The 23,094-nt window shown below is 34.3% G+C and overlaps 1 protein-coding gene and 1 pseudogene across 1 annotated transcript; both read left to right on the top strand.

Annotated features, from left to right (window-relative positions):
* The first annotated feature begins 491 nt into the window (after positions 1-491).
* On the top strand, positions 492-4,001 carry LOC112727343 (uncharacterized). The gene is made up of 3 exons (XM_025777081.1): positions 492-2,788; positions 2,879-3,254; positions 3,336-4,001. The coding sequence occupies exons 1-3, from the start codon at positions 492-494 to the stop codon at positions 3,999-4,001; spliced, it is 3,339 nt and encodes a 1,112-aa protein (XP_025632866.1).
* Positions 4,002-19,949: 15,948 nt separating this feature from the next.
* The window catches only part of LOC112727276 (E3 ubiquitin-protein ligase AIRP2-like), a 90,271-nt pseudogene continuing 87,126 nt past the window's right edge, over positions 19,950-23,094 (top strand).

Here is a 23,094-nt window from a genome sequence, read left to right as displayed (position 1 = left end):
TTAGGATAGTTTATGCTGCTCTGCTCATCCGGTGTTGTCCTTTGCCTCTGCTGGTCTGATTCGGGTGTCCTTCTTCTCCTGCTGGTCTGGTCTGGTCCGATTACATTTCTGCTTAAGGTAACTTCAGTTTATTTGAGTATTGTTAAATATGCTGCTATCTGATAATCTTAGCTGAAATATTGAACATTGAGTCTGCTGAAGGTAGCTTCAATTTATTTGAGTATTGTTGGTTGATTATGCTGATGTTGTTGTGGTTGAAAGTATTGGTGTGTAACATGGTTGATTATCTGATTTTTAGGTTATTGGGAGAGTTGATATTTTTGTTCTATTTTTTATTTCTGGGCTTTATTATTTTGGTTCTATTTTTTGCACTTTTTTTGGTGATTTTGAAAGTGATAGTCCCGGTGATGCTATGTTATGTCATGCTGCTCTCTTTCTTTTCACTCTTTACATCCTTCTATCCATTCTCGTCTCCTGCAGAAATTAGTCCAATGGTCAATTACCAGAAATATTGGGTTAATTTTGATAGGCGTACTCCTGAGTTTAGAAAGTGCCTCGATGAATTATTTTTGGATATTGCCTTCTCTCAACCCGGTGTGAAAAATCAAATACGTTGTCCTTGTCCCAAATGCAACAATTTTATGTTCAAATTTAGAAATGAAGTTCATCATCATGTGCGCCAATGGGGGATAGTGACCTCTTATAAAACATGGGTGCATCATGGTGAGATACTTCAAGATACATCCACTATAGATGTGTCTGATCTAAATGAAATTGATTGTGAAAGGGAGAATGATTCTGCCACTTATGAGATGTTGTATAACACCTTTAGAGGAGAAACACTAGGGGAGACGCCGAGAGATTTCGCTACCAACGTAGATGAAAATATAGAAGAAGAACCTCATCAGGGAGCAAAGAGGTTCCAGAGGCTAATGAGGGATTATGAGCAAAGCCTGTATCCGGACAGTGGGATATCAAGGTTATCTTTCATTGTCAAGTTGTTTCAAATGAAATGTCGCTATGGATGGAGCAACAATTCAGTTGATGCTTTGTTGCTCTTTCTAAAAAGCATATTTCCAAAGGAAAACTCTTGTCTAACTTCATTTTATGATGCTCGAAAAGTGATTCAAGATTTGGGATTAGATTACGAGAAGATAGATGCTTGTGTGAATGATTGCATTTTGTTTCGGGGGCAAGAATATGCTGATCTTGATGAATGTCCAAAGTGTAAGCAATCTAGATGGGTGAAGGGGAGGGGGAATGAAAAGGATAACCTTCGGAAGAAGGTACCCCAGAAGATACTAAGATACTTTCCGTTAAAACCTAGGCTTCCAAGGATCTTCATGTGTGAAGAAACAGCGCGAGCAATAAGGTGGCACAAAGAGAAACGACTTGACGATGGAGTCCTAAAACACCCAGCAGATTCGATGGCGTGGAAGACATTTGATGAGGAGCACGAATGGTTTGCACGTGATGCTAGAAATATCAGGCTTGGAGTTTCTAGTGATGGATTCAATCCGTTCGGAAATATGAACATTTCCTATAGTACTTGGCCAGTTGTTCTCATCCCATATAACTATCCTCCTTGGATGGCTTTGAAACATTCAAATTGGATGTTATCTCTACTTATTCCAGGCCCTAAATCCCCTGGCAATTCTATTGATGTATACTTAGAACCGTTAATTGAAGAGTTGAAAGAATTGTGGGAAGGGGGTGTTGAAATATTTGATGTGGTTCAGAGACGGAACTTTAAGTTGTCTGCTGCAGTTTTATGGACAATAAATGATTATCCAGCCTATTCTATGTTATCCGGTTGGAGCACTAAAGGTGCACTAGCATGTGCGTGTTGCCACAGGGAAACTAGTTCTAAGAGGCTGAAACATGGACACAAGCATTGCTATATGGGTCATCGCCGCTATTTGCCGCATGATCATCCGTGGCGAAGAAATAAGAGTTCTTTCGACAATACCAGGGAACTTGGTGAAGCACCTAAGCCACTGTCTGGTTATGATGTCATAGAAGAATTCAAGACTTTTGAACAAACGGAGTTTGGGAACAATACTAAAAAGAGAAAGAAGTCTGAGCATGACAAGGTGGCTGGAAATTGGAAAAAGAAAAGCATTTTCTTTGAGTTGCCTTATTGGAAGACATTATTGTTACGTCATAATTTAGATGTAATGCATATAGAGAAGAACGTGTTCGATAATATACTGGGTACACTATTGAATATAGATGGAAAGACAAAGGACAATCTTAATGCACAGCTTGATCTTCAACTTATGGGTATCAAGAGAGACCTTCATCCTCGTAGAGTGGGCAACAAGTTTGTGATGCCGATAGCCAAATATACTTTGTCAAAGACTAGGAAGGAGAATGAAAGGCAACTTCTTTGTCAGTTCTTGAAAGAACTCAAGTTGCCTGATTCGTATTCATCAAATATTGGAAGGTGTGTGCACGTTGAAGATTGCAAAATTTATGGCTTGAAGAGCCATGATTGCCATGTCCTAATAGAACGGCTGCTACCACTTGCAATTCGTGAGCTTTTACCCAAAGAAGTTTGTGAACCGTTGATACATCTAAGTATTTACTTTGGAGAGCTTTGTTCCAAAGAATTGAAGGTGGACGTTCTAGACAAACTTGAAACCCAGATTGCAATCACACTATGTAAATTAGAGACCGTTTTTTCTCCGGCTTTTTTTGATGTGATGGTTCACCTAACCGTTCATCTTGCCCATGAAGCTAAGTTAGCCGGACCTGTTCAATATCGCTGGATGTACTCTGTTGAGAGGTTAGCCCTTTAGAATTGACAACAACTTAGAATTTGCCTTATAGTATTGTATATGTAGGTTTCTAACATTCCTTAAAAATTCAATTCTAGATATTTGCGCACACTAAAGAGTTATGTGGGAAACAAAGCACGTCCTGAGGGGTCAATATGTGAGGGTTATATCTCGGAAGAAGCAATGACCCTTGTGGGGAGATATTTGGATGAAAATTCTAAGAATTCTGACCCTGGCGAGAATGAACCTATGCGAGGCATAGCTGTGTTCAAAGTACTTTACCAGTTTAGTTGTAAAGGGGCATACAAGGAACTTAGTATCTTAGAGCATAGGGAAGCTCAATTCTATGTGATGAAGAATTGTGAAGAAGTTCAACCATGGGTTGATGAACATATGGCAGTTTTAACAAGAGAAAATCCAAGATATCTGCAGAAAAGGCACAAGGATCAATTTGTGAAATGGTTTGAAAGGAAGGTAAATGAGTAAACTTTGATAATTGTAGAATTGAAGAGTCTCTTGGTAGTTTTTAGTTTTAATTGCAATTCGTTAATGTAGATTTCAGATCTACACAAAGTAGGGAGTGCACGGGTGAATAATCAGCTGCTTTCTCTAGCAAGAGGTCCTGATCGTTGTGCACATTTCTACAACACATGTGCTGTCAACGGTTTTACATTTCGAAGTAAAACCCATGAAGCCTCTTTGAAGACTCAAAATAGTGGAGTAGTTGTGAAGGGAGATGAATTGACTGGGGGTGTGGATTATTATGGCGTGTTGACTGATATTATTGAGTTAGATTATGTCGGAAAACATAAAGTGGTCTTATTTAAGTGTGAGTGGTTTGATGTTCCTCCAATAGGCCGAAATCAAAGTAGGAGATATAGTAAAGATGAGTATGGATTCATAAATGTGGATGTCACATATGTTAGATATAAGGATGAGCCTTTCATTTTAGCATGTCAAGCTGAGCAAGTATACTATGTAAAGGCAATTAAAAGGCCTAATTGGTGTACTGTGATCCGAGTAAAGCCTCGCAATACATATGATGTGCCCGAGCAAGATATCATGCAAGAAGAGGCATACCAACAAGCTGAAATGGGAAGCTTTAATCAAGTACCCAGTTCGGGTGATATGAATTTTTTGATGGAATTGGGTAGAGGTGACATAGAGGGATCAAGTGTGGACGTCCCTAAGTCTATGGAAGATAAAGAAGAAGAAGAATAAGAGGAAGAAGAAGAAGAAGAAGAAGAAGAAGAAGATTCAAATGATAGTGATTGACTTCTTAGTATTTTTATTTTGGGGATTACAAGATCTTTGCAATTGCTAAATTATCCATTTTTTGTATAGGAGGATGATTGACCTTATCCACTTTTTGTATAGGATGGTGACTGAATTTAGAGTAGTTTGACTTTACGCTCTCACATCATATTTGCATTTGCTAAGTTATTCACTCTTTGTTTCACTTGTTTAACCTTTTTGAAAAGTATAATATATTTTGAATCATGTCCAACAAAATATTGATGTACTTTCCTTTGTGTAATTGTATATTAAATGATGTAGATATTTTATTATTTCATTTCTTTAATTTTATCTCTGTTAACTTTATTGTAGATTGCGTAACATAATGGCATCACGGAGATTGACAAGGGCTGCTGCATCTGGTTATACACCACGAGTACCTACCCCAGCCCCGGCAGCCCGTGCCCGTGCCCCAGCCCCAGCCCCTGCCCCAGCCCTAGCAGCCTCTGCCCCTGTAGCCCCTGCCCCAGCCCCTGCAGCCCCTGCCCCAGCCCCAGCAGCCCCTGTCCCAGCCCAGGCAGACCCTACTTCAGCACCACCCACTGCCCCCGTTGATAGGCGTATTGGTAAAAGGGGACCTTCGCGTGGGATTACAACAAATAGGGTTATAAAAACAAAGACAAATGGGAAATTGGAATTGCCAATCTCTATGGAGAACTTAGCTCCTAATGGCATCCATGCTGATCTGTTTGCATCTGAAGTGGGTATTGTTACAAGACAAAATGCTCCTTTGGATGTAGAGAAATGGAGCCAAGTTGGAGATGATGTCAAGCAAAAAATATGCGACATTGTTTTGGTAATACATATTTATATTTTCTGCTATTATGTATATTATAGGGTTTATTTCTGCTAACTAATTTTGACAAATCATATGTAGGAAAAGTTTGATATAGCAGATACGCAGGTAACGCGCAATATGATTTTAGCTAAGGCTAACATATGTTATCGAAGTTGGCGCTCAAGACTGCGTGAGCACTATGAGTTGTATCAAACTGATGAGGAGCGCCTTCAAAATCCGCCAAACAATGTTCTACCGGAGACATGGGAGAATTTGGTATCCTACTTTGGAAGTCCTTCTTTTTAGGTTTGAATTTTTCATTGTGACAACCATTCAGGTGTGCTTATGTTGTTTTGCTATTTTAGGTCAATGCAAATAATTATACCTTACCTCCTTTTCTCTTTTGTGAGTTTGGTCTTCTATAGGAAAAAGTTTAAGAAACAAAGATAATAGAAAGCATCACGTTGTACCACATATTGTTGGTCGAAGGACATTTCAAGTTGTTAGACGTGATCGGGTAAATAGTCTTAAACTATTTAATTTGGTCTTAAATTTTCAGCTATGTCACGTTTGCACTTAACTACATGCTATATTTTAAACTTCCAAAAAATTTGCAGCGCCATCCTAGAACCGGTGTCGAGCCTGACATTCAAGAATTGTGGCAAATTACTCATCAAAAGAGTAATGGAGAATGGGTCAATGAAAAAGCTAAACAAATTGATGTAATATTACTAACCTTTTCCTCTTTCAACTGCATGGAAGTTAAATTTTATCTCCATTTTCAAATCACAAATTGGATTGTGTAGGATGATATTAGCTCTATGCTCGATGAATCCTATGATTTGGAAAATCCTCTCACTCCAAATGAAGCTTTTCTACTTGTGAGAGGTGATAAAAGTGGTGCAAGTTATGGCATAAAGGCTACAAAGTCTAAGTTAAGGATTCAAGCACAACTTCAAGAGGCAATGCAAGACCGTGAGGAGCTAACAAAGGAAATAGATGTGCTCAAAGAAAAACTTGAAGAGCAACGAACACGGCAAGAGGAAGAATTAGCTCAAATGAAAGCTCAATTGGAAGCTCAACAAGTTGTTGTGAACTCTCTCATGGCGCGCTTTGACAATGAAACAAACTAGACCCTAAAGGTACTCCTAAAGTTGCTTATGGCTTTAATACATTTTCGTAGATGATTCCCATTTTATATTAGTATACTTTAATTTGTTTATGGATCTATCTATCACATTTTGCTTGTGTCATGGTTGAAATATGACAAATGTCCTATTATTTGGTTTGATAAATTTGGTTGGGTATGGCTGAGACATAAGTTGCGAATTGGTTGTGTTTGTTGGAACCGTGGACGGTGGAAATATCCAAATTTTAGGGGAGGTTCTGCCGAAATTTTTCTAAATATTTTGGATAAAACTTAGTGAAAAAAATAAAATCAGTGTTATATCTTGTTTCTAACTTCTTTCTTTCGGTTTTTCTTATTTACAGGAGTGCTGAAATGGTGATCATATGCTACCAAGAATTAGCTCAACAATGTTTTGATGCATAGAGACATTAATCTATGTTAGAACTTTTATGTTTTGGTTGAACTTTGTATGTTAGAACTTTTATGTTTTGGTTGAACTAATCAATGTACTCACTAACTAATGTTATTTTGTTTCAAGACAATTTTAGCTAAAAAGATCTTGTTTGACTTATGTATGTTTTTGCATGTTATATACATGTAAACTTGCTTATTATCATTGTTAATATATTATTTAATTTAAAAAATAATTTAGTAAATTATGCATGTAATTTGTAATAAAAAAAAGTAGTTACAAAATAATTAATTTGCTTTCGTAACTAAAGAAAAATATGTTACAAAATCATGTTACATTTTGTAACAAAATTTTTTGATAGGAAAAAAATTGACTGTCACGAAAAATACCTTCAAGATCAAAAATTGTTACCACTTTTGTAACGGATTATGTTTTTTTGTATCAAAAAAAAGTGTTACAAAATATGCTTTTGAATTGTAACAGTTCCAGTTTTCGTTACAAAAACTTTTTATAATGGGACTTACTGCAATGGACCCTTATTTGTTACAAAAAACTTTTGTTTCAAAATTTCGACGTTTTGTAACAATATTTTTTGTTACAAATGCGCCTTTTTCTTGTAGTGTACCTAGAGTAGTAAGCAGCCCACCATTCAAAACAAGATTTGGTGATATAGAAACTACGTTCGTATACCATGAAATTGAAGCGGTCCTTACGCTGCTGATTCTTTAAGAGGCAAGAATCAAAGTCTTCTTGAGTGGTTAAAGTGAAATGGAAGAAAGGTTCGTCATTTCGAGGTTGTGGTGTTGGGATGACTTGAGATAATCCAAACTGTCTGGCTGTCATGTTTGGAGCATACAGGGTAATTTTGAATTTTTCTTTTTTTATGCAAAGACAACCCTGTTGGTATTACTTGTAGATCCAGTATATTTGTCCAAATTCGATTTGCGAGTTCATTTGCTTCATTGGTGTCAGGAAAGAGTAAACGGTCCAACCAAGCAGGACCACGATTGCGACGCAAGAAAGGAGTGAAATTGAGTTGATCATTATCAAAGTCTTTACAAGAATGAAAAAGAGAGAAAATAGCCTAAAATTTATCTTCATCTGATTTAGTATCTGGAAAACTTGGTTTGTATTTAGACAATCAAAAACCATCAATATATTGTTTATCAGTATTGCCTCCTTCAGGTTTTGTCATAAAATTTTCAAAAATGGCAGTAAGCTATAATTGGAGGAGCCATAGAGGGCCTCCTGCACTGATGAGTTTGTTGTCTCAAAGGTCACAAACAAATTGACCAAGTTTTTTCAAAAACATGTCCTAGAAGAAGTTTGACCAAATTGAGGGATTTCCTTTCGTGGAGAAGAATGGCTAAATGAAGATAAATTTTTAACATTTGGATGCTCCGAGAGCAAAATAGGATAGCATTCAACCAGTAAAACAAGAAGGCAACATGTTCATTTTTTGTACCTTCAGCACCCATGTTATGGGCAATGAAATCACTATAGGAGGTGGTCAGAACTACATTGTACTGATGTTTTGGCTGCATGTCAGGAGTATAGTCTGGAGAATTGATTGGAAGCCCTGTAATGGCAGCCACATCCAGAAGAGACATTCCGATCATTCCACAGGGGAGGTGAAAATTGTTCGTCATCCTGTTCCAGAAACAGGTGATAGCCCTGATCATCCAAGGGTGTGTGGTAAGGGCAAAGTGGAGAGTCTTAGCAATTCATGAATTCCTAAAGATCTCCAATAAGCACTTTTAGTGGGTTCAAGATGACGATACCAGGCTGTGAAATCATAGCCCCTAGGACTAATCTTCGGATTATTCCGGAAGGTTTTCTGGTTGATAAAATGAGAAATGTTGAAGGAATGATTTATCAATAAATCTTCTGCTTTGGCGTTGGGAAAGAAAGAGAGCTTTTTGTTCACCTTTTCTTGAGATTCAATGGGTCCGAGAAAACAGCGTGTCTCGGCTCCAATAGTAAAAGGAATCAGCATTCTGGTGTCTTTAGACGATAGTTGGGGATCGTCGATGACCTCGTCATTTACTTGGTTGAGAATGCGAAGAGCTGATGGAGATGACGGCATTATTTCGTGACCTTTTCCCTTATCTTGGGTGGTGGTTTAGGAAGAAGAACCAGCCATATTTTAGTGAAGAGTAAAGACTGAAGATTTTGTGAAGAAATTTTAAGGTGTAAAGAGAATTAAGAAAATGATAAGGTTTAGGAAGTTTGAACAAAGGCGAGAATGATGAATTTAAACCCACCGTAGCCGTTACTGTAGATGGAATACGAATAGAAGTAACTTTATGGGGAATGTGAAGTGGTGAGAGAGAGAGCGCAAGCCTCGGGAGACGTGTTGAGTGAAACAGTAATTGGGTTTTAATGATAATTATTGCTGATTTGAAAAACTGACGTTTGTTGGATTAAGTACTCTAATCTTCGATAATTTTTTCGAAAACAACCACATTAATCCAAGGGGGCAATTTGTTGATCGAAAATATTTTCGATACAAATAAATTGAATCGAAACAAGTTGTGTGACCTTTTTGAGAAGGTCTAGGTTCGAGATGAAGATTGAAAGTAATCGGTTCTATTCTTAGGCTTCGATTGAGGTGCTAATCGGACAAAGCCAAATCGAGTAGGAGTCTCGATTCGAAGAATCAGGAAGAGTTTTTGAAAGAGCTTTTCAGTTCGTGGCTTTTATCACACGAGGAAAATATTGAAAATATCTACAATCACACAATGAGAGCAGTTACCAGGAGTGATTGCAGTTCAAATTTGTGATTTTTTGTTTAATTGTAATTAATTGTAATTAAGTTAACCGTTATGTAAGATAGTCTATAAATACTGTGAAGCATTAGGGGATAGTGGTTGGAACTTTCACTCAGAAAAACACTCTAAGCATTCTCACATCTCAACAATTCCCTGAGTTTGCAATCGAGTTATACTTTCTGTAGGGTTCCTTCTACCTTCTTTTTCAATTCATTTCCTTTTCTGTAAAATTTAACATTTCAATTAGGTTTATTCTTCCAATGTTTGGTACTTCCTTGGTTTATTTAATCTTTCTGCACTTCATTCTGTTTAATTAGCCTTTTCAATTTAATTTTAGTCATTGTTATTGCTTTCTTTTAATTTTCAAGCAACTCTTCTTTTCATAATTTAGTTAGTTTTTCAAGAATTTCAATTTCTAAACTCCATTTATTAATTTTACAAATTTATTCTTTTTCTTATTGTCAAAATTTGTCTAATCGAAGGTGCTTTGATGCATTTCTAGAAAACTGGTACTCGCATAGAGGAGTTGGTTTCGCTCCCAAACCATTAGAATCAAACCACCATCGATTTGTTAAAAATCGACAAAACATGGAGATAATGGATCTTTCATCTTATTATTATTTTTTAATTCAATTTTATGCCAAATCTTATAGATATGATCTAAATTATTGCATAAATCTGCTTATAGTGAGTTATGAATTATGGACCAGTAATATTTTGTATGTTATATCAGTAAAATATGAGTCTCATAACTGAAGAACATATACAAAATCCTGAATTAGTTCTTGTTACAATTTTGTATTATTATTATTATTATTATTATTATTATTATTATTATTATTATTATATGTTTAGTAACCTGTACTTATATATATTGCTTAGAAATAATTTAAGATCGTAGAAATGATTGAAAAACAAAAGATTTGTTAATTAGTTATGAAATTAATAACACATTTAATAAAGACACATCTAAATAAATTTTAAATAGAAGATAAATTTATTAAAAACACAATTAACAAAAGATATATTTGAGTAAGTTTTGAATAAAATATATATATCTATTAAAGATACATTTAAAGAAGTATAAAACAAAGGATATATTCATTACTATGTTCTGTTTTGTTGGCAGCTGTATATAAATTGCGGTGACTTTTATATTTTTATTTCTTACATCTAAATCGCAATGGCTTTAGGTGTTTTTTTTTTTTTTTTTTTTTTTACATAAATCACATTGGATTTGATATTATTTGTTGTTCGAGTAAATCACGTTTAGCCGCTGCGATTTACTCTTTTACTCACCTGGACACGTTTTGCAACTACGTATACTACTATACTTAAGTCGCATATGCTTTTGGTAATTTAATTTGTCTTCTAAATTTTTAAATGACCAGTGCGATTTATTAGCAACTTATAATGGATTAAGTCACCGAATTCTATTGTGACGTACATTTTATTTGTTAAAATTAAATTAACCAATGCGATTTATTAGTAATAAAAACAAGACATTTACGTAAATAATATTGTACTAAGGGAACACATCATTAACTATTTTTTAAGTTTAAATAAGTAAAAAAATCCTTATGTTTGTGTTGAATTAATGTTTCAATAATTTCAAAACTTATTCCGTTGCAGCTTCAATGAGTCTTTCTAAGACATTTTTTTTAAATTAGGAAAAAGATTCGAATTCGAGACCTCTAGATAAAAATAAAAAAATTATGTTATTTAAATTATAATTTATTAACCGTCTTTTTAAGACACATTTATAAAACTCTTGCGATGTTTATTATTAATGTACTCTGAAGTTTTTAATTTTACCATTTTCACCTAATCTTATAAGTCCAACAAACAATGAGGTGGCTCTCTTCTCTTCTTCTGTCGGTGACTATTACAATATTTCTTTATGGTTTGGAGTTTTAAAACTCCGTAAAATTTAAATAAAAAAATAAAAAATTTGAATCTATTTTAACTTTTTATTTTAATTATTTTTTTATTTTATCCAAAAAACTTAGTACCTACTCTCGTCTCTTCTTCTCCTCTCGTCACATCATTAAACATCACCCTTCCATTGCCATCTCGAAATGTCGCGCCTCCGCCAGTATACAGCCACAACACTTGCTACGACGCTGACCCCTTGCCACCCGGCCATAATGTCAGCCTGAGACAGAAACTCCAATTTCTCTCATCTGGTATTAACCCATATTTTTTGGCATCAACCCCAATCTCATGCGGAGCAGTTTGAAGCCAGGAAAGAACAGAGGCGATGGCGTAGCAAAACGGTACTACTGAGGAGAAGGATAAGTGATGAGTTCAGGTAAAACTAGAAAGGAGCAGAGGTGTTGCAGAACCAGGGAAGCAACAACGATGTAGGTGAGTTGATCGTGGAAATTGCACCTAGGTGTGTTTGGCTGCACCTGTTCCTGACCAAAAAAAAATAATAAATAAATAAATAATAGAAACTCCAAGATTAATCTTAAAAAAAATATTTTAATTTTTTATATTAAATTTATATTTTTAATTTTTTAATACATTTAAACAAATATTTCGAAATTTTAAAATTAATCTTGAAAAGGAATAATTTTATCTTTTTAAATTCAAATATACATTTTTAGTCTTTAAAATAATTAAATGACTATAATCGTAAAATGATATATTTTTTTATCTTTTTATAATTAAACTAAAATGAGTTGTACTCTTTTTAAATTAAATTAAAATTTTAATTTAAATTCAGTAACTTTAATCCTAAAAAGTAATATAGTCTTTTAAAATTAATACTAAAAATATAATTTGAACTTTTCAGTTTTTTGAATTTTTTATTTTTGTCAAAAATATTATAATAGTCTAATATGAATAATATTAATCCAAACACATAATAAACTCAAATTGGTCCAAACTGAGATAATAATTTTAGTCCAAACAAATTTTAAATAAAATATACAGAATAAATATAAACGTTAATTTTTTTAACTCTTTAAAAATAGTTTTAATATTCTAAAATTTCAAAGAGCATTAAATCGATTTTTGGATGTCATGATGAATTTAGTTGTGATATATTAGAGGTGTTAAAATTCTCCGAAGCGCGAAGATTCCCACAGGGACTGCCCCAAATGAAGACTCGAAGGCTAAAAATTTTTCCCGTAACGATGGGATAGAGACTAAAATCCCCTCAAAACAGGCGCGGGAACCCGAGCGGAAATCCCCATCCCGTCCCCAATAATTCTCCGAAATTCTTGAATTTACTTAAATACCTTTAATTTATTTCTAATATAGGGGTTTTTAAGTAATTTCACATATTGAAAACCCTAACCCTACTTTATTGAATGTCTTCCCTTCTCTCCTACTACTCCACTTTATTACTGCCCCGTCCTCAAGCCCCAACTCTCCAGTCCCAAAAGTTCAAAACTCCTATAGTTGTGTCCACACTCAGCCATAACACCATACACCCTCACCAGTCGCCACTAGCCACTCCTCCAACTCAGTGTTTATCGTTACCGCGCCATCACCGTCATAACTTCCCCGCGTCGTTCTCTCTCTTCAGGTGCGACGTCCTTCCCTTCTCCACTCCTGTGTCTGCGTGATTGCATCCATTCTTGTGACTGTCGCCGTGTCCATTTTTTCCTCTCTTCCGTTGTATCCCACTGCTCTGCCATCTCTTCATTGCTTGTTGTCTACTGGAGAGCATCGCTGCTGATGTTGCAGCAACCACCGGTCGCCCTCTTCCAGTCCTCTTCCTCCTCCCCATCTACTTGACTTCAGATTTGATTCTCTCTCCTTCTATTTATCTGAAGCAATTAAATATATAGGGTTCATAATTATGAAATCGTTAGGGTTTGATACTCTTCCTTTGCATAATCTTTGTTATGTATTTTTTGAATTCTGAATATTGAATAATACGCTCTATTATGTGTTCTTTTGTTGATTTATTACAGTTTATAATTTATCATTCTCTGTGTTTTTTGCCCTTTTTACTGATTTATTGTAGTTTAACATCTTAGTTTGTATAATCTTTGTTATGTGTCTTTGTATAATCTTCTCTATTATGTGTTCTTTTTGCTTATTTATTGCAGTTTATAGTTTATCCCTCTCTGTTTTTGCCGTTTTGATGATTTATTATGTATTCTTTTGTATTTGATTTAATTTTTTTTGTTCTTTTGAATTTTTTCTTTGTATCTAAAGTTGAGAATCTAACTTAATGTTTCTGTATTGAATCTTAATTTAGTATTTTTGTATTAAATCTCATTGTACATGATGGATAGTTTTAGCTCGACTCCTATTAAAAATAATAATGAGACAGAATCAACTCAAGGTGATGAGGGTCAAGCAATTGAAGCACATCTCTAAGAAACACAAGAGAAACGACAAGAAGTTAGCCAAAACGTGCAAAGCAATCTTAACAAAAAAGGATTAACTTTCAAGGCTTGGAAACATTTTAGGAGGAAGAAAATAGATGGAAAGTAGAAGGAAACATGTAAATATTGTGAAAGAAAGATTGGAGGTGACATGAAGCAAGGAACTAAGCACTTTCACATTCACATTAGAATTTTTCCGATTCGTACAATTAGGGGATCAAAGCAATCAATATTGAAAAAGGTTCAACAATCATTAGGTTCGACAGGAACGGAAAGGCCAACCACTACAACAAAACAACATTTTGGCGACGGTTTTTTTAATGCTTAGTGACGGTTTTAACTGTCACTAAATGGTTTTGAGATGGTTAAAAAAGCGTCACATATTTGAGCATCGCCAGCTGACATAGTGACGTTTTTGGACTACTGTTGGTAAGGAGTGTCGCTAAATTGTTTGTGATGGTTTTTAAAGTATAAAACCGTCACTAATTTGTCACACTTGTAAAGGTGTTTTTTATACTATATTTCACGATATTTTAAAACTGTCGTTAAATTACTAAATTATGTGACAATTTTTTCTATTTCATGACTGTTTTAAACCGTCACTAAGTTACCAATTCTTATGACAGTTTTTAGGCATATTTAGTGACTATTTAAACCGTCACAATATTTTTAGTGACAGTTTTTTGATTTAAAACCATTACTAAGTTACTTATTCCTGTGATAGTTTTTTCCTGTATTTAGTGACTGTTTTAAACTGTCATAATCTCTCCAACATCAAAGATTTCTATTATCAAAAGTTGAATTCTCTAAAAATGACATTATATTTTAACAAATCCAAATTCAATCCCTCAAGTTTTACAAAAATTACAGAAATAACAACAATGTGAGGCTAATTTTTTCCCAGCTATTTTATGGAGTGGAGGGGCCCAAAAAAGAGAGAAGAAAAAAGCTCATATATACTACTAAAAATTAAATGCATATAGCATTGTAAAAGGGTATAAAGGAATGACAATAACATTTAGGAAGCATATTATTAAATGCTGCTAATTTCTTTCTTAACCAAGGTGTCATCTGAAAATTCTCCATGTAGCAGCTGGTTTAATGGTTCTTCTTTTTCGATGTTATCTTCATTGTAACACTTGTTGCCCAAAAAGTTGGGTTGATTCGTCAAAGATACAGCCTAGCCCACATTCTATCAGTTATCACTACATTATTCTCATTGATTCTCTGCATAAAAATAAACCCAACAAAGAGTTAGGCCAAAGATTTTCACAACTTTTGCTACCAAAAAGTGTTTACTATTTACTCTGCTATTATTACTTCCTTAATAGAAGTTACTTCCTAAACTTGCTTTATTTTTTGGTTAGAATTAAAGAACAAATGCAAATGTTCAAAGGTTCATTTAAATACCAACAATTATATTACACTAAGACTCCATTTACAGTACAGCAAAGAAGATTACCTATATGCAGCATCTGCAACGGCAAACGGATGTGGACTTAGCTCACCAAACACTACTCCTTTATATTGTGCCATCATATGACTATCATATAAATGAGGAAGCTTTACGAAAGGGTTCACCGCAATCTATATATTTCCAGTGTAAGTCTGAAAGCAAAGTATTGGACAAATTAGCATAACATTCCATATTTCCAACCATACAACATCATCAAAATATGAAATATGTACGTAAATTTCATTGATATCATATCTTGATCTCAAATTTTCTAGTACACCAGGTTTGTGTAGGTATGCAAGCTTTGTCATATCATCTACTCTACTTGGCGGAACTTCAGTGTCTTTATGATAAATACAAGACACTTTAACAACAACATGAATTTCAAGGAAAATTAAAGTATGGGCATATTGCAATACAAAAACAATAGTTTCATTAAGCTAAAATCAGAGGACCCTCACCGTCTTCCTTGAAGTGCAAGAGACTTTAACTTCTTCTTCATTAACCTCCAAGACTTCACTATCTATCCATGCTACTTCAGAATCCTCAACCCAAACATGGGACCCAACTATAGGAGTGGTAGCAGCAACCTACAGTGCAGAAAGTGTCCAACTTTGCTTAACTAATCATAGTAGGATTGATTTGCCCCTCTAAATAAATTTATGCATAATCAAGCAACTAAAACAAAAGGCATTCACAGAACAAATTTTATAATTTTTTTTCTTTTTTTAAAAAAAAAGAAAGATTCCAAATTCAGTTTTCTATGCAACAGAGAAAAATCACAGCCGCCAATATAAAAAACTCCATCTCACACTAAGACTTGGAATTAACTCAAGCAAGAGGAGAAAAGACCAAGAAATAGATACCATTTTGAGAATGGGGATGGGATCAAGAATTGAGCTTGCAACTGGAATAGTGAACTGGGCTAAGGGTCAAATCTATAGCTTTTACCTCCCACACCTGAATAAATAAATAAGATAATATATGATCAGAAGTATTCCCTACAAGTTAAATTGAGATATAACACTATAAAGAAAATATAGTTTGAGTACTACTTATCAATGGCACATAGTACACTAATAGAAAATGACCTCATATCTTCCATTTAAGCAATAGAAAGAAGTGTGCAGTATTCCAATAATCAAGAGGCAAACGACAACTCATTGATAGAACTAGAGAACAAGAACAAAATTACCAAGGGCATACAATACTCTTACCTCACTTGCTTCAAGCCAGAAATATGGCTTCATTGTATCTCCATATCAATAGTATGGTTGAAAATTACTAGTAATATTAGGCAGGATTCAAACCAGGTTCAAAGAGGAACATGAAATTGAGGTACCTTTAGCTCAGGAATCACTTGAGAACCAAGACTTTTAGAACACGCTTCGAGCATGTCTTCAGTAAATTCTGTTCTTACTCAGAGTAAAAATTTTAAAATATAAGACAATTAATTTTAAGAAACAAAGGAACTCAATAGTTACTTAACAATATCCAATCACTCACCAATCTTACAAATACTTTGAAATTCTTCGTTATTGTAGTCATAGAAACCTGAAAAGGTCAGCTTAGTATATAAGTATCATTGTTATTTTTATTTATTAATCAAACATGCCTCAACTGATGCACAAAATCTAACCAGAAGATAATACTCTATGGCAAACAGTAGCATTTTGAATCTTTTCTTTCTTGACAGTGGAGGAAGGGCTTTCTATCAGGGATTTCAAACATATGAGGGTATAAGGGAATCTTAACTTAATTGGCTCCAGGTAATAACAATGTTTGATTTTTAAATTCTTCTTTAATCCCAAAAAAGAAATTAACAATGTTTGATTTCAATATTGTTATCAGTTGGTCATTAATGATAGAGCAAATTCGTAAATCGTTCCTCCAAAGATAATTAGAACATCAAGTTAGTCCCTCAAAACATTAAACACCAAATTTGTCATGCACAGGGTAAATTAATAATCAATTCAATTAAGGATTAAGTTGGTATCCCAAGATATGTTGAAGAATTAAACTGATGTCTATTTTAGACATTAAGCAATCTACTCAATGATAAAGAATCAAACTCTGTAGAAGACTAACTTGATAGTTAATATAGCCATATACATTTGGCCAACGAGCACTTACAAGTTGAGTTATTAGGAATGAGCACCCTGTATTATTTGTTGAGCAAGAGAGTTTTCATGAGTTTATGGCTGAAACTCAATCTTTGCTCAAATTTTATACAAGAAATACACTGAGAAGTGATGCTAAGAAGATGTATGAAGTTGAAAAGGCAAAGCTTTTAAAATTGTTGGAAAAAAAAATTCAAGCCGCATTGCTATAATTACTAGCATGTGGAGTGCTGAGTGACAAAACAAAGGTTATATATCAATTACAACTCACTTTATTGATAATGATTGGAACTTGTAATGTCATCTTGTGAGGTATTATTCTAATTTATTTGTGTTTTTAGTATCTTTTATATATGTCAATTTTTTATATCATGACTGTTTATTATATTTACATTACTTTAGGTTTGCATGCATATGTGCCTGCACCCTATACTGTTGAGGTTCTTAGTGATGGTTTGGTGAATTCCTTGTATGGTTGGAACATAGATAGAAAATTGTCAATTTTTACAGTTGATAATTGTAGTACAAATGATGTCATGATTCATCTTGTACTTGATAAGATTTCACCATCTAACTTTATCAAGAGAGAAGAATTTTTTCACAAGCGTTGTTGTACTCATGTTGCTAATTTGATTGTGAAAAATGACATGAATGCAATATATATTTTCATTGAAAAAATCAGAGAGAGTGTTTCTTTTTGAGTTGCAACACAGAAAAAGAAAGAAAATTTTGAAGAGACTTGTAGGCAATTGAATATTAATTATAGGAGAAAACTTGCACTTGATTGTAGAACTAGATAGAATTCAACTTATCTAATGCTTGCTTTTGTATTGCCATATAGAGAAGTTTTTGAGCTTTTAAGACACCGTGAATCTCTGTATAAATATGTACCATCTAATGATGAGTGAGAAATGACAAATGAATTTGTTGATAAATTAGAAGTCTTTTATAGTGTGACTGAATTGCTCTCTGCCACTTTATATCCAACCACAAATTTATACTTTTCCAAGGTGTGTGAAATGAGATTGATATTGAATGAATGGATGCTTAGTTCTAATGACATGATTCATAAAATGACAACAAATATGATTAGTAAGTTTGAAAAGTATTGGGATCAAATTAATGAATTCATGGTTATGAGAGTTATCTTAGACCCTAGATATAAGATGAAGTTGTTGAAATTTTTTTCTCTAAAATATATGGATCTCAAAGTTAGTTTTAATTGAGCAAGGTCAAGAAAATGATGAAAAAATTAGTATGTGAATATCAACTTAAGACTAGGGTTAAAAGAAGAGCTCCAAATGATGATAGTTTAGTTTCTACTTTAAATGTTAGAGAATATCACTTTAAAGAAAAAATTTAATTCTATCTACTTGAAATTCGTGGAAGATACGTCTGAAGAATGTGTTACAAAAATTGAGTTGAATTTCTATTTGGAAGAGAGTGTTATGGTAGATAAAATAAATTTGAAAAAATTTGACATTTTGGGCTATTGAAAAAATATTAGAGTGAAATATCCAACCTTACAAAAGATTGCAAGAGATTTTTTAGCCATTCCTATTTCTACTATTGCCTCAGAGTCCGCTTTTAGTACCGGTAGTCGAGTTTTACATCCACATCGCAATAAATTGCATTATGAACTTGTTGAAGCGTTAATTTGCGGTCAGCATTGGATATACTTTTAAGGTAAAAGTACTAATAACTCAAGTTTTTATCTGGTATTAAAGTTTAATCTCATGTCAAATTTAACTCTCATGACTTGTTGATTGATATAATATAGATAAATCAGGGTCGAAAATTCCAATTTGAGACTATGAGATGGATATGAGGGATTTAAGAGTTTAGGTAATTATTTTTTTATTATGTCAAATTTTTATTTAATATATAGTATTCTTGTTTATAATGTATGTTAATGTATTCATGTTTATATTATTTTAACAGAGAATATGGAGTTGTTTGTTAGAAGTTATATACTGACAATGGAAGAATATTTGATGTTGAAGACTTTATTTATGGCTTTTTTTAGAATGGAAGTTGTATTTTAAGGTTTTGTTTTATGGACTATAATTTGTTATGTTATATTTCTGGACTTATAATCTTGGATATGATATGTTTTTGTGTTTGTAACAACGTCTTGTAGTTTGTTTCTTTTTTTTTAATTATTTTTTACCATAATTTTCATATAAATATTCAACATAGGGAGATGGAGAATATGCCCTCGTGAGAAACACGAAAAACATAGAGAACAAGAATGGGACAATTATCCCATGGTGGGGATCGGGGTGGGGACAGGAATCAATTCCGGGAGCGGAGACGGAAAGCAGGAAGGCATCTCCCGCCCTCACCCCCACTTCATTGACATCCCTAATGCATGATAAAGAATCTATGAAAAAGTCAAGAAAGAAGTTTTCAATTGGGAGCATCAAACAAGTGAAAAAAAGTGTACTCTATCAAAGATGGACATTGAAGACCAAATAATGATAAGGATTATTGTGAATTGTGCAAGAAGCTTAAAGTACAAGTACTATTGTAACAAGAAAAAGTAAAACTTTCACCAAAAAGAAATCTTGTCTTGATCTCATTGCATTATTATTCAATGAGAATTAGTGATGTGTCTAATGAAAAAAATATATATAAAGGTTGAGTTTGGAACCGTTGAGCTAGTCAACAATGGAAAACTTGAAGGTCTTCAAGAATAAAATAGACCTTTCCATACCCCTTCCCGGTCAACACTCAACAACCTCCCTTATACAAAATCTCATGGTATTATTGTGCTTTTGGCAATCCCATTTTTCCTTTCTGCTTTGTTTTTCTCATTTCATCTCTACTAAGAAAGGATCATAATTCTAAGGTAAAGAAAAATGTTCAGATACTAATACCAAATGCTTGACGCAGCACCCTCTTTTCAAGACTCCCTGAAGGCACTTGATGCTGACATTCAACATGCCAACGTCATGTGAGTCTCTCATTCAAAATTCTTTGATGTATATATTGTTTTGTTTAATTATTAATGGGTCCCCAACTTCAAGTGGGGCCCACATATTATAAAAAAAGAAAGAAGTGGCTAAAAAGCCACGGAGGGAGAGAGAGCGAGAGCCTTACTCTCTCATTTAGAAACAAAAGAAAAAAAGGAACAGTGAGCCGTCGAAGAGAAGAAGAGAAAATTTAGGGAAAAAGGGCAAGTTATCTTGATCCGATTAACCTGGTAAATTCACTCCATTTCTTATGAAGTTTCAGTATATTATTCCTGGTGTAGAGATGAACATTAGGATATAACTTGCTAGTTGTATTGCCTTCTCTTTTTCTTGATTTGAGATACCCATTTTTGTGGAGGATTTATGTTGATTCCACAAGTTTTGGTGATGTATTTTGTTGATTGTTGAGATGCTCTAGTGTCACTAAAAAGACTGTTTGTGTACCCATTATTCTGATAGTGAAAGATTTTTCTAGACTAGGTCTCGTGGGTTTTTTGTCCCTCTTTTGGGGTTTTTCCACGTTAAAATTCTACTGTCTGATTATTTAATTTCTGCCATTATAATTGTTGCTTGGAGTATCTTTGGTATTGCCTATTTAATCGCACAAGTTGTGAAAAAATTATTTCTGGTGCTTCTGCTGTTAGACAGGTTCTTGTTTGAACCTTTGTTGAGTTTTCGCAACAAAGTGGTATCTAGAGCTCTGGTTGTTTATCTCTGTGCTGATTAAATGGAGAAAAATACTCATGGACCGAATATGGTCAAATTGATTTCCCAAAATTAATCGATTTGGAAGATCCTCATGGAAGATATGTTGTATAGTAAGGACTTGTATGATCCTATGGAGGGGGATAAATCCAAAGGTACTAAATCCGATGCTAAATGGAAGAAGCTGAATCGGAAGGCAGTTGCTTTGATTAGGCAATGGCTTGATCTTAGTGTGTATCCACATGTAGACACTGAAACAAATACTGAGAAGATGTGAAAGAAATTGAAGGACTTATATGAGAGAAAGAATGTGCAAAACAAAGCATTCTTGATTAGAAAGCTTGTCAATATGAAGTATATTGAAGGTAAATCAACGGCGGAGCACTTGAGCATTTTTCAGGAGACGGTGAACCAACTGACAAATAATGAAATCACTTTGAATGATGAGTTACATGCCTTGTTGTTATTGAGCTCTTTACCTGATAGTTGGGAAGTTCTGGTTATGACACTGACTAACTCAGCTCCAAATGGGAAATTGACGTTAGCAATGGTTAAAAAGAGCATGTTGAATAAAAAAGCCAGAAGAAAAGAGCGAGGTTTGACTAATGCCTCCACCCAGTCAGAAGCACTTGTTTCAAAGTCACGAGGGAGAAGTCAAAGTAGAAAACCTCGTAGTTCCGACAAGTCAGAGAGTCGAAGCAAGTCAAGAGAAAAGTACAAGCCAAGAAAAGAGTTCATTTGTCACCATTGTGGCAAGCCGAGGCATATCAAGAGATATTATAGGTTCTTGAAAAGAGAATAATCAAGGGGAAGAAACAAAGACAAAGGTAAAGATAGTGATAAAGAAACTGCTGCTTTTGTTTATGAAGATGTTCTTATGACATATGATGAAAATTATGTGAATCTTGCCTGTGATGATTCCACTTGGATTATGGACTCTGGTGCCTCATGTCATGTCACTCCGAAACGTGAATTTTTCATCCTATACTACTGAAAACTTTAGCAAGATCAAATTGGGAGATAAAGGAGTGTGTGATATCACTGGTATGGATGATTGATGTGCTATAACTGAGTATAGCTACGATTAAGGAAATTGCACAATCGGCAAAATTCCTTCCGGCAAGTGCACCGGTTATCGTCAAGTAAAAACTCACAATAGAGTGAGGTCGAATCCCACAAGGATTGGTTGAATGAGCAATTCGAATTAGAAGTTTGATTAGTTGAGCGGAATCAAGAATTGGGTGTGAATTGCATAAAGTAAATTGGCGGTAAATGTAAATTGCAAGGAATTGAAATGACTGAATCTTAAATTGCGAGAATTAAAGTGCGGAAAAGTAAATTGCTGAAATTAAAAGGGAATTGGGGAGGATTTGCATGAATTGAAATTGCAGAATGTAAATAGAAAAGGTAGATCAGAGATGGGGAGTTCATTGGGTATGAGGAGATATTGAGATCTCCGAATCAAAACATTTTCATCTCTTCCTCGACCAATGCATTCATTGAATCTTGCTTGGCAATCTTATATGATTGGATCCCAATTCCTTGGCTCACCAATTCTCTCTAAAAACAAACAAATTCCCAATCCCTTGGTTTAAATGTTCATAAGAAGAGATGAAGCTCGATCACTGATTATACCACACAGTTTCATGAACCACAATTTGGTAGGATTACATGTCACAATATCCATCCAAACCCCAATCCAATTCACTGTGAGAAAGCTTCTCTAGCATGAATCCTCCATTCCTTTCCTAAGGTTCCGAAGGATTCCAATTATGGGTAGTTTCTTTCCCAAGACAACTACCCAATGGAATTAGATCGAGAAGCTTTCTAACAAAATTCAAGAGAAAAGATTGAAGAAGAAGATAAAACTATTATTGATTCATTGAATTACAATAGAGCTCCCTAACCCAATGAAAGGGGTTTAGTGAGTCATAGCTCCGAATTCAAAACTAGAAAAATTGATGAAAAATTCTCAAGTGTCCAAAAGTAAAAAAAAAGTCCTCCTTGACTTCAATTCTATCCTATTTATACACTTTCTAAATTGAGCTTCTGTTGTGATTCTTGGGCTTTGAGGCCTTTCCCTGATTTCCTTTTTACTTTGGGTTTATGATCCATAATCCTGATGAGGCTGTGATCCCATTCTGTAACATTCATTGAGCAAACTTAGTGATAAACAAGTAATGATACAAGACTCAACAATTTGAAGTTCCAGACTCATCAATTCTTCAGGCCCAATCCCATAAACTATGATATTCAATTGGGTTTCATACCATAATAGGTTTAAGTTAATATTTGTGCTCAAATGCTAACTTAAACCTCAATATAA

This window comes from Arachis hypogaea, chromosome 1 (genome assembly GCF_003086295.3).
Source record: "Arachis hypogaea cultivar Tifrunner chromosome 1, arahy.Tifrunner.gnm2.J5K5, whole genome shotgun sequence".
In the NCBI taxonomy this organism is placed as follows: Eukaryota; Viridiplantae; Streptophyta; class Magnoliopsida; order Fabales; family Fabaceae; genus Arachis; species Arachis hypogaea.
This window is presented reverse-complemented; position numbering and strand designations above follow the sequence as displayed.